The 13,047-nt window shown below is 39.3% G+C and overlaps 1 protein-coding gene across 1 annotated transcript in view; it reads right to left on the bottom strand.

Annotated features, from left to right (window-relative positions):
• The window catches only part of CMYA5 (cardiomyopathy associated 5), a 46,483-nt gene that overhangs the window by 14,305 nt on the left and 19,131 nt on the right, over nt 1-13,047 (bottom strand). Inside the window, exons 3-8 of the mRNA XM_066338881.1 lie at nt 11,267-11,362; nt 10,375-10,608; nt 8,609-8,631; nt 5,835-5,956; nt 1,722-1,871; nt 670-816 (exon numbers count right to left, since the gene is read on the bottom strand). Of these exons, the coding sequence (XP_066194978.1) occupies nt 670-816; nt 1,722-1,871; nt 5,835-5,956; nt 8,609-8,631; nt 10,375-10,608; nt 11,267-11,362 (772 nt within the window). The remainder of the gene's footprint in view (nt 1-669; nt 817-1,721; nt 1,872-5,834; nt 5,957-8,608; nt 8,632-10,374; nt 10,609-11,266; nt 11,363-13,047) is intronic.

The raw sequence follows: 13,047 nt of genomic DNA on the forward strand, positions 1-13,047 counted from the left end.
GCTTCAAACACAAGGATGCTTCTTCCTGCTTGTAATTCAAGAAGCAATAGTTTTGTCAATACAAATTATTAAAGAAATTAATGCTCAGAATAATGAATTAGACAAATGAAGCTCATAAGCAATACTCATCTAGTTACTCATCTCAATTTATGCTACTTGAACAACAGCAGAGCCTATCAGGCACACCTGAGATTTGTGTCCCACTGAGCAAGACACAGCATGTAACCTCAGTAAAGCAGCCCTTCCCTTGAAAAATTAATATCTTAATTCAATACAACATGGATGTATTCAGATGGATGGCAGAGAGGCAAAACATGCAGCCATTTTCTCCACTGTGGGCAGGAGAGGGAGCAGCAGCAGGGAGCAGCCAGGTGGCTTTCCCAGAGCTTCCATGGAGCACTGCAACACACTCAGAAGATAAATAACACAATGATGCTGTAGCCATGTGGCCCAGTGCTGGAAACATCTCCAAATCTGAATGCCTTCAAGTTTCCTCTCAGGAACAAGTACTCCAGTATCTCTTAGTGAACAGGGGAATGACCTGAACTGCCTCCTATCTGCCAGAAGAGCTAAATGAAGCAGTTTCTTCTGTGTCAGTAACGCTGTGGACTAAGTTGGTCTAAGGACCTGAGACTTGTAATAATCAAAGGAAAAAAAAAATGTACATACCTGTTTTAAAAATGGCTTTTTCACTGGGTAAACTGCAGCCTGTGCCATTCACAGCCATGACCCACACACTGTAGCAGCGATCTGGCTCCAGGTCCTCCAGAATGCAGTGGCTCTCTTTCACTGTCACTCTGTACTCTTCCACTAAAGCTAGGAGAACACACACATGCACAGGACCTCAAACTCGTGGTTGCACTGATAGGGCTTACAATTTGGCCTCTCAAATAACATATTAAAACCAGTCAATTAAAAAAAAAATCCAGGAATTATTACTAGCCAAGATCTCCCTATTTCACTCGGGCAGAAAGCTTTTGACGTGACCTTGAGTTGAGAGTACAGAACTGCCATTCATGGCAAGTGGAGATTTTTGCCCTCAGTCCTCATAATGAGCTACATAGCACTATAAACGATTCCTCATAATGAACTATATAGTACTTAGCTATAAATTACATACTACAAAAAGCCCTTAACATCCTTTAGCCTGCATACATGGATTTGTGCAGAGCCTGGTTACTAAAAGTGACTTTATGTTCTACTTTGAGCTTTTTAACAAATGGGCATTTCAATCACCTTTATTAAATTTCATTTTTTAACATCTGAAATATTTTGAAAAAACTGTTTGTCTACATGTGGAAATACTGAATACCTTTTCCTAATGCATTTTCAATGGGGACATATTTCTGGAGCACATGCAGGGTCCTAAGAACATAATGAAACCTGTCCCCTTGGCAGCTCTGTCTGCAGTCCCCATGGGTAACAACAGGGCAGCATGGGCACATCCTCTCTGATGGTCAGGCCTCTTCATGAAAAGGCACTTCTACAGGTGAAAACATCTTCCATTGACTTTACAGACCATGATATTATCTTGCATTTGCAGAGACAAGGGGGAGGAAAAGAAACAGCATCTTCCTCATGATCTCCCCCAATACTGGCTTTGGATCTATACATGATGTGTTCACAGCCATTCTTCTTCCCATGTCTTGGGCGCTCCCCTGAAGCTCATCCTCCCATGTGCTTACCCCAGGCCAGGGCAGAAAGGGCAAGACCTTACGCACCCCCTGCATCTTTGCTGGCTGGCAGCTCCTCCATACAGTAGACCTGGAAGCAGTCGATGGTGTCCCCGTCATTCACAGCCCAGTAGACAGCAATGGAGGTGCTGGTGGCTGAGTTTGGCTCCTGAGGTATGACAGTCGGCGTCTGTGGGACTGAGAGGAGAGTCTCCCATTGTTACACGTGCTCTTGTGTTTTCAGCCAAATTACCCACAAATTCATGAGTCAACCCAATTGCTTATTTTCACTCAGGTTGCTTATTTCCACAGAACAAGTACAGCAGGAAATACTGCTGGAATTACAGACTACTGGTGCGGTTTTAGAGCAACAGATCCTCATAAACTAGCAACAGAAAAAAGGATCAGCTCAGCGTTGGAAGCCCCTCATTTCCCTCACGAGTTTGGACAAAATAAGGTGCAGTCCTAGCACTCATACCACCCAAACCCAGCACACAGCATCACCTACACCCTTCTCCAGAGAGATGTGTGTACTGATCCCAGAAATGTGGGCAGGGGAAAAGACCTGCCACACCAGGAGGGGATTGCCAGTGCTTCTGACGCTGACAGCAGCAGGGATGTGCTTCAGGGAGAGAAGGCTCTAAATGCACTGGGGAGCAGGAGGCTCCCTGCACTCCCGGGTCCACCCCTGCTCTGGGGTGGACTCCTGCTGCACACACACAGCTTGGCACTCCTTCCTGCCATGGTCATTTCCACACAGACCCGGCGGACTGAGAATTCTTGGTTTGCAGCTGAACCTGAGCTCTGCCAAAGCACCTGAAGCCCATGGGGCTACCAGGAGCATTCCTCACAAAGTGCTTCAAAGATTTCCAAGGCTCCCCAGCTTTCACACAAACTTTTGTCTCCAGATTGACAGAGATCCAGCACCAGATGAGATATTGTTTGCCTCTGTGATTATGTCATAGAAGAGAGGGAGGGGAAATAAAGAAGCAAAAAGCCCCAAAAGATTATAATTGTTAAAGTGATTGCAGGGAACGAAAATATATGGTTCTATTTCTTCACCCAGTAAATTTCCATATTTCATGAATTCTCTTAGAATCTCAGCAGAAAGCTTTAGCTTTCTTTTCAGTTATCTCCACAGTAATGATGATGATCCCCTGTGGCATGAACAAGGCAATTGCAGATGCTGGCTGTTTCCTTATGATTTATACAGAGAGCTACCAGTACAGTAGCATTACATCTGCTTCCCATTGAAAAAAAATTATCCTTCTTATTTCTAAAAACAATCTTCATTTTGTCTTTTGACTGCATCTAGAGTTGGCAATTAAGAAATTTATCATCTTTAGGAAAATACTTCCTTTCAGTGGACATGGTGGGGAAACCATTTTTTTCCACATGAAGTTGCCTAGAAACCACTATTTTTGATCACAGAAACCCCACAGTTGCAAGATTTATTATTATGCCAAATCTGAACAGAAGCTAGTTTACTGAATGAAACTTCTGAAAAAAAAAGAAGAAAAAAATCATAGATCAAAATTCAGTTCAGCAACATTGAGAAACATTTGATTTCTAATTTCCTTTTGCATAATATGAAGCAATTTGAAAGGAAGCAATTCCAAAACAAGAAGCTGAACTATTCTTTTCAGAAACAGAAGATGTGTGCATTGTCCTCTTTTAAGTGGTCCCTTTTAAAGTGAATTTTAATAAAAAAGTGAGGTATTTTAATGAGTTTGACTAAATTATATTTTTCGACAGAAAAGTGGCATGTGTTCCCATCAGTTTTCATTGAAGTCCTGTGGTGTAAGGAAGTTTTCTGTCATGCTATGTAATCTCCACAGTAATCCATGAGTTTTGTAATGAGAAACAATATTTCCTCAGCATTGTGTACTTGAAGAAGGAGAGCAGATACATTCCTCTATGTCTCTGTTGGAAACTTTTTTTACAACCAGCAAAGGTCCTCACCTTCCAGCATAAAAGGCCAGAACTTGCAGTGGGCTTTGGAAATTTTTTTTAAATTATTCCTGCTCTTCTATTCTCAAGCAGAACCTGGATCCCATTATGCTCAACGGCATGCTGCAAGGGTTTTTTTATGCTAATGCATTTATGGATGGAAATGGATTACATGAAAGAAGGAAGAATTTGAGGGAAAAGGGCTTTTCATTAGAGAATATGGAAAATTTGGAAATGGAGGGCATTTTGAAAGAAAGATGTATCTGAAGTGATGAAAATAATGTTCTAAGAAATTGTTCAGTTAAACAAGATTCTTTCTGAAGGAAAATACATGGACTGAAGAAATCCAGCACATTCATATGCATTTCATCATATGGCTTCAGTCAAATAAAATTCCAAGTTTCTGAAGATGTTCTCCAGTATGTGATAAATTATTTATTCAATCCATTTAATTCCAAATCAGGTTTCATGTACACATGCAATTATTTTCCTTCAGGAAGGTTGTAACCTTTAAAAAAACAAATAAATTTATCAAATAAATAAGAAAAAACAGAAAATGCTTTTCTCTACTGCTTGCCAAAATAAAAATCATGATAGCAGTTGAAATACTTTGAAGTAAAAGTGAAGGCAGAAAACTAGGTATGTTAGAGATCAGGTGAGCATAAAGGATAATGAGCTTCGAAGATCTCTTACTAGTGAACAATTATTCATTTGCAGTTTGTCAAAGCAAACTGGTCTGGAGCCAGAAAACACAGTAGCTAATGCAAACTAACCAAGAAAGCAGACCTCAGCAGTTTAGGGAAATAAATTTTGGAATGGCTTGTGGGGAAAATGAAATACAGGGCTCTGTCCTCCTGTATGACCAGTAGGCAGCAGCCTAGGAGGAATGAATGGCTGCACTGATGGGACTGCAAGAGGAAGTTCAGGAACTAAGCCAGGACACACAGCACATCCACACCAGCAAGTTAACTGGCAGGGAGAGTTGCAAAAATGGTCTTTTTATCTGATTTCCTCAGAAAATGACACTGTGATAATGCTGCATGCACAAACGCCTGTCCAGCTTCACCTGAGAAGCTTCAAATGCCACAGGCAAATTCATACACATCTGACAAGGACATTACATCTCAGATGTATTTGAGTTACTCCAAGTCCATTAAAACCAGTGTGTAGAGCAGAGAGACACTCTCTCCATACTGACACTGCTAAGTGCATTCAGCTCTTATTGGACACCAGAGAGTCTGCACAAGGTGGGCACTTCTCCAATGTCCCATTAGTCTTGAAAATCCAGCCAGTTAAAAAAAGCACCTTAGGGAGTTTAATGCTCTAGTTTCAGTGCTCAGGGACCAAACACATGAGAAAGGGGCTTCCCTTCAAAACCCATGGAGTGACTGTGATGGCAGTGGTGCGTGTGATGACGAAGGGGAGGCCACAAAGCATGACAGTGAGATGGGAGATCCCTAAACCACTGTTCTCTTGAAAGTGAAACCCTGGAGTGAGGTCTCATTATGAAGAAAACGAATCCTTCAAAATGATGCTGACAAGATCTTTGTTGACAGCTGTCCAGATCTAGATAATACACCTATATTTGCAGGCAGAGCAAAAAGCCCAGTCAGGCTTTTTAAAGGACATGAAATATCAGAGATAAGTAAACCTCTTTCTCCTGTGCAATTTGCACTACTACCCTCCTAGGCAGAGGCTGTTTCTAGCTATAGTTAACCACTTTCCCTTCACATCCCTTGGGAGTTTCAGGTGCCTCCATTCTCTTGTGACAAGTCCAGGGACCTCAGCCATCAACCAGCCCCCTGCCCTCATTCCCATACCATTCCCATATTCTGGATCTTCCACCATAGGAGGAAGAGAGCTCAAGAGACCCTTTGATTGCTTCTTCTATCTCTGCATGCAAGGAAAAGCAACTTCTTTAGCCCTGGGAGGTTTACAGATTGGGACCTTTAGTTTGTCTGAGGTACAGATGTCTGAAATGATGCAAGAATCCTCTAATTTAGCACTTCTCCCTCTTGATCATCTTACTGTACCTACTATAAGCCAAACATTTGTGCACAATTAAACTTCATTTTACATTCAACTCTGATTGCTAATTATATGGTTTGTAAATCTACATTTCTCAAATAGATTCTATTTTTAGATTCCTGAAATTTTCAAAGTGTTTCCAAAATGTTAGCTTTTGTGAAGACAATATCCAGAGTTTCTTACCAGCCACATGTTGTAAGGAGTGTTGATTGCTTTGTCCTGGACTGTCTGCATAGTGCTCAAACAGTGAAAAAGCACTGGGCACCTTCTCTAAAGAGAGGGTGGTATCCATTGCAGAAAGTAACCTAATTGGAAGAAAACACATATCTGTTCATGTAAATCCTTTGCAGTATTGCAAATGCCAGAAGCAAAGACCACATGACATATGCTTCTCTGAATATTTCCTGGGAACTTGAGGACAGCATGCAAGGAGAAACTCTTTCCCTGATTTTGAACATTTAGGCCTGTCCTAGGGTGATGTTATGGTGTTTGTACCTCCAGTCGTCTGTTGGGTTTGTGCTGGATATTGCACTTTGTACCTTTGGTGCTGTGTCTGAGAGCAAAGCCGGGGAGAAGTGCACAGTTTGTTTTCAGAAACCCTCCTCCACTGGCTAGCGTTGAGAGGCAGAGTCAGCCACACACGGCAAGGGATGGAGAGGTTTTTTCTTATTTTTTCCCTTTTTCTTTTGGTTAGCTAGTGTGTAGCTATTGAGGGGGAGAAGCTTAATTTTTCTTTTCCTCCTGGTTGGTTGATTTTTTTGTTTTTGGGGGTTTGTTTTGTTTGGTTTGGGTTTTTTGTTTGTTTTTGTTTTTCCTTTCTTTTCTTTCCCCTTTTTTCACCTTTCCTTGGGACAGTTAAAATCCCTCTGGACTGAGCACCTGGGGGAATGCTGTGGGGGCTCGCACCTGGAACCCACCAAGATCCATCCTGCACAGCAACTTTTCCCAGGGTCAGAGGGACTGAGGCAGAGCAACCACCTACAGGAGAGACTTCTTTCCTAAATCTGTCATCTCTCCAGAGTGGCATTAAGTTCTTGTCATTGATATTGTCCAATTTATTGTGCTGGAGAGTGCTTTGCCTGTTTAATAAACAGGGTCCCTTCCACTTCTCTCTGAGGATTTTTTTTTCCCCTAACTAGTTGGGGAGGGAATGGAGAGCCCTTTAGGAGGTTTCCTCCAAAATTTGCCCTGAACCACTACAAGGCCATACTGCAGTTTCAAATCAGGAGCATAGTGAAAGTGCATGTGGTCTTTTTACACTTAATCCATGAGAATGTGAAGATGTGGAAGTTCTCAGCAAGACTCTCAAGAACACAGGGGTTTGGGCTTGCTAATGTAACAAATCTTAAAGCTAACTACAGCAGCTGACTCCAGAGATGTAATGTAAAGCAGCTGCTTGTGGCAAGCCAAAAAACATGAGAGGGAAGATAGGTTCCACTTAATTAGCCCATATTTGCTGGGTTCATTATATGAAAAAACTCTGAAACATTTAAAACCCTGCGACAGAGACAGCCTCAAGAAAATGGAAGAAATTGCTTTTTCCAGGCAATTTTATATTTCTCCCCTTCATTTTTTTCAGTCACTGAAATAGTTTATTATGCATAATCTTAACCAAGCACAACAAATATAAAATACACTTTATTTAGAAAAACATGCATTGTTAAATATGGTTATTCTGAACTTATTTTAGGTAGACAGGTATTATCAAACTAAAGTAATAACTAAGCCTATGCACCAAACAGAATAAACTTTATTATGTAAGTAAAATGTAAAGATCAAGTGCACAGAAAGCTTTGGAAAATTGTTTTGTCCTGTTTTACCTGCTCTAATCTTATGCAATAAACTAAATGCATGGCCAGACAGTTTGACTTGCAACAGGTGAGTCCAGATTTACAGTTCTAATTCTGGAGATTAATAGACACTTTGAAGGGGTGTTTGGCACATTCTCTTCAGAGCGCTCTCCTGGGGTTGTAATTTGACTGCAAACTGAAACCCTGGTGTCACTGTTATAGCCCAGTTCATGTCAGCACACATATCCCAGTAATGGCTGAGGCAGCACTACAAGGGTATGTTTGATATGCCCTGCACAATGCCCAAACCCTCTGGGGAAAGTCAGGGGTGGTGGGCTGGGCAGTGCAGTTTTGGGGCCCTGCATAGGAGAAGCCAGCAGCCAACTGCTCTGAATGTTTTCCTTCTACCCCAGAGAATTTTTGGGGGGAATATGGGCTTATGGTTGAACACTTCTCTCATAAAGAATGGGACTCACTAAAATAACTCCCTTGAGAAAATCCCACATGGCAGAGAACTGTTTGTGATTGTATGCATCTACTGGTGTGTACAGGCAGACCTTGATGCAGTTATGATGGGGCACCAGCTCTCTGAAATACCCTGGATCAGGCAGTGACAATGGAAAGCTATAGAAAAGCATCAGCTTGTAGTCTCCCAGCCAGGTTTTGAAATCTACTTAATCTCATTTTTCTGGAGTTGTGTTCAGAAACATAGTCAAAATACCTGTGTTGCTTTGTTATAACCTTTCAGAGATTAAGTGATACAGAACCAGACTAGTGAAAAAAGAAACATATCAGTGATATGTCTTATCAGTCTAAAAGGTGGAAGCATGGTCACAATGGTTACTGTATATGTATGTATAGTAATAACTACAAGGAGTTTAAAATTTCTGTTTAAAAATGTCTGTGTAGAGATGTAAAATTGAGCTGATGTTTTAACATGCTGTTTGTTTAACTAATGTATTCCACAACACGTGCAAAACACTTCAAAACCAGTCAGTTACAGCAGTAAGTATAAAGCCACTTTTCTAAATTTCATTATTAGCATGGTTTATAAAGGTTATCTTTGATTACTAGCAATGTGTTTTCAAAGCTCACAAATAATAATAGAAGCATCCAGCATGCTAGGCCTATCCTCACTACAGTGCAGTTAACCCATACTGCATGTACCTTTTATTCAATTCTTTAGATGACTAGAAAAGGGAAAAGAAACGTGTTAACAGTTTTCAAAACCCCCAAAATGTTGAAAAGCTAGTCATGATCATATAACAGTCTTTCTACTCTCTACAGACATAAAACACATAGTTTTATTGACTCGAGGTTGTGTGGAATGCTGCTCATTCACACCAGCACAGAATCTGTTTCTGTAGAAATGTTTCATTTCAAAGCTCTAGCTCAGCAGGATATTAGAGTATTAATCTCATTTTAAATCCCTGAGGGATCAGTATTAAAGACTGAGAATAATCAAATACTTTCTTAAACCAGAACTTTTAGAGAAAGAAATCACTTGCACATTAAGAATAGTTAAATCCAAATTCTTGCTAAAACGTCCTTCCTAACTTCTTATTACTAGAAGCCATCTGAGATTTGTACTTATGGAATGAGAGTTTGTCCCATGCCCCAGGAATCATCAGATAATGTTTCCTGGCCTATGAACAAAAAAGTTCCTGTCCTTTATCACTAATAGAAGGGAGCAGGGAAATGCAATAATTTTCACATCCCCACAAAAGAATTACAGATTACAAAATTATCTTTTTGCCACAGCACTGATCCTCACAAAATCAGGAAAATAATCCATATTTTTCATCCATCCCAAAATAGCCAAGCTACCATAACATCCACTAGTTACACGATACTACAACATTGTGTAGCACAGAGCAGGGAAGAAAGCCAAATATTGGTCCATCATTCCTGTAGCTAGTAGGGCCTACATGGGCTGGACACTTGTATTTCAAAAGCTGATTTATTTTTGCATGCCTGATCAGTTTTTAGACAGTAATTCGGCCTTTCTATTTCTGGCATTCCAAGGTAGTTTATCTACAACTTCCAGGCCACATGCTAATTCCATAATGGGGTAAGATTACTATCCCAGAAACTCCATCTTCTTTGGGACTGGTAAAACAGCTGTGGAGAGAAGAAAGTACTATGGTCCAGTTAAGGACAAGTCTTGCAGCATAAGAGCAGTACGGGAGGACTAGCAACACCCTCAGAACAAAGTTTAAGACTAATGACTGTATGAGTTAGTAGGTCCAGTCCTGCAGATTCACTGGAGATGTTTTTAACATCCATTAGACAGGCATGTCACATACACAGCCCTCAGCTTATCTCACTGTTGAGGTTTTCCCCAGTCAGCAACCAACACAGTCTCTCACTTTTTTTCAACAGTTATTATTTATCACAGCCTCAGTAATCTGAGTCCATAAATACTGTCCATCCGATCATTAAAACACACCCCAAACCAATAACAATAAAATCCCCAAATAACAATAATACACAACAAAACCCTCTACAGCCCAGAAACCGTTTCACTTTGCAATTACATTTTCTTGTTTCAAAGATCAGTATCTTGTTGCTTATTATTATACACAATATGCATTTAATTTTTCATATGGTAAAATACCTAAATACTCTAGCATTTCCTAGTTCTCCTTTATTTATTCTAGATATATTATCAAACTGTTTTTTCACCTACTTGAAAAACGAACAGAACCATTTTAGTAGCATAAGTCACATTTTTGCCCTGTATATCCTCTCTACAGTTCTATCTGAGAATTCCCAGATCAAAACCAAATGATCCAGCAGTTTCAGAGTGGAATAGCTGAGCTAGTAGGATTTAGCTCTTTAAAAAACAAAAAAAATTGTTGAGACCCTAGGTACAGAAGTCCTTTCCTAACCAATATCATAAAAGGTACAGTATGAAAGCCAATTTTACTTACATTTAGGAGAACAAATCCATCCACTTCATCTGTTTCTTTTACTGTTGTCTCCAAAGTTTCCTTTGCTGAATCAACAGTTTGCTGGAAATTTACCATCTGCTCATACAGGTACTCCATTTTCATCTTCTTCACTTCCTCAAAGTTTTCTGATTTCTCATCGTATTGTGCTACCACTTTCTTAAGCATCTCTTCATTCTGCTTTTCCAATAAGTCTGCATTTTTCTTACAGTTTTCCTGCAGAACAAAACAACAACATTTAATGAATATACAGATATTCTCAATTACCCATACATGAGCCATCCACCAGATTCATTCTGGCCCAGTGACAATTAGACAATTTTATTTCTGCAGGCAAACTCCTCTGGGAGAAAAATCTCTAGAGAAATACATAAAAAGCAACAGCTTGCTTTTATTTTTTTTTTTTTCCTGCTGGGGCTTAAAATTAAACTTTAATATTTGATCACTGAGATAGGAAGTCTGACCAAAACATAGATGAAAATGCATGCTTACAACTGGAGTTTATACAGTTCTCAAGGCTTAAGAACTTGGGCAATCAGAACTTAAGATACTGGTCAACTAATTTAGTTGCTTTGCATGGGATTCTAAATAACGATACAGTGTGAGCTTTTTATAGGCATAAACAAAATTAAGGGAACTTTTTCCAGCAGTGTTTGACAATTACATATTCCACTTTGCATTAATGTGCAAAAAAGTAATCTTTTTCTTCCTCCAAAGTCAACACCTTCCAGTGAACTTCCAGAGAAGTCAATTTGAGGACTGGAGAAGTAGCCCATTTTAGTGGAAGCAATGATGCTGCACAAAAAAGCAAGCATATATTAGAAGTAATCTTGTAGAGGGAAAGAAAACTAGTGTGATAAAACACTGGACTTACCTCAACTGAATTAAATCGCAATTCAATATCACTCACAAAATCTTCAATCTTCATTGACTTTTCTTCCAGGGCTGCTAGCAATTTACTTAACTGATCCTGAAATTTAAAGTGTTTCAGTAACTTCGGCAGTTTATTTTATAAACTTTTTACACAGAATTTATTTTAGGTGAATATTTTCCTTTTGCTATGAGCCACCATTGGAACAATTGCTAAGTAAGTTCAAGTATCACCCTGGCTGCAAAGACAAGCACAGAAATAGCAGCTGAAGAGTCACAGAACTGTTTCCAAAGCAGAACAAGTGAGTTCAGTTTGATAAGGTGCTGTGTCCATGCAAGCTGTTGAAGGTGAAGAATTCCAGTGCAGCTTTGACAGAGAGTGAGGGTACTCAGGAGTGCCCTTGAGAGATCACAGGAACAAGCCCACAGAAAGGAAAATAACAAAGCTAGTTGTGAGGGTAATAGATTATACAGTGTGATGGCTTTTTAAATTAGAATTTTAAAGATAGGTATCTGTCTCTATATAGATTGACACATAGACAAATAGATATACCTTTATGTATGTGTATGTGTATATCTATAAATCTATATGTAAATATAATTCCTATAAACAAGAAGTAATCAAAATCACTGGTTGAGTTATGTGGAAACAAAAGTAGTCCAAGGCACAACAGACATCAGAGACAGCTCAGAACTTTTTCTTAGTGCTTCTTGACCTTTTATGAAAATTAATTGTTCATCTGCTCTGGAGCAATTAATAATTTATAAAAATGCTTAGTTTTAATTTGATGGCATAAATCTAAAAGGAAGGTTACCTTCCTTTTATAACAGCTTCTTATTATGGTAAAATTTTACAGATAGATCTGTAGAAAAAACCACATTGCTTTACATTAATTACAAATGTCACATTGGACAATACAATTAAAAGCTCCATTTAAAAATCTTTAGGGCAAATCATCAAGATTTGGAAAGAAATTTCTGTTTGTCAGGATGAACTGTAAACTCAGCCAGATGCCATCCATAGCTCATTTAATTTACTGTGAAGCTATGTTCTCACAGTTTTCACGCACCAATAATAAAACAATAATTTAAAAAAAATTAAAATCATGCAACAAGCATTTTGCTATCTTAATGTTTTCTTAGTAACTATACAGAAGTAACAAGAGACATACAAATGGAGTCTCAATGTAACCTGAGCTCTGAGTGTTAGCAATCATGTGAAACCAGGCCTGTGTTGCAGCCAAATTTAATACTGGCTTCATGTCCGTGCTCCACAGACAGGGAGTGATGTCATGGGATGTTTATTTGCAGCTTAACTTGTCTCACTGTGATGTGGGTACATTTGAGGGGTGGCTGGGATCTGTGACTTTATTGCTGACTTACTCGTGCCTTGTTATCACTGCTAAGTCAAGCATGAATGGCCACATATAAAAAACAACTCTACACCTGAGCACCGTGGAAATAGTTTGCAAGTACTGATATGTGAAGCTGTTACACTGACTCCTCCTACTTCTGGTTTCTCTCTTCTTCATATGAGGTAATATAAAGATAACATAAATATCACCAATACAAGGCATTCTGGAATTTCAGTAAAATGACACGAAATCTGTATTCCTGTCAAATGAACATGCACCAAAAAAAAAATCTCACCTTTCATTTACTGGGGTGAGAGTAAATAGCTGGTAACTAAGAAAGTAACATAAACAGATCTGATATGGGACAAGTGAGGCATCACATAAATGTTTTCAGAAGCAGAACTGTACTTTAATGAACAATAGCTTCCAC

Source organism: Sylvia atricapilla, chromosome Z (genome assembly GCF_009819655.1).
Source record: "Sylvia atricapilla isolate bSylAtr1 chromosome Z, bSylAtr1.pri, whole genome shotgun sequence".
Taxonomy (NCBI): Eukaryota; Metazoa; Chordata; class Aves; order Passeriformes; family Sylviidae; genus Sylvia; species Sylvia atricapilla.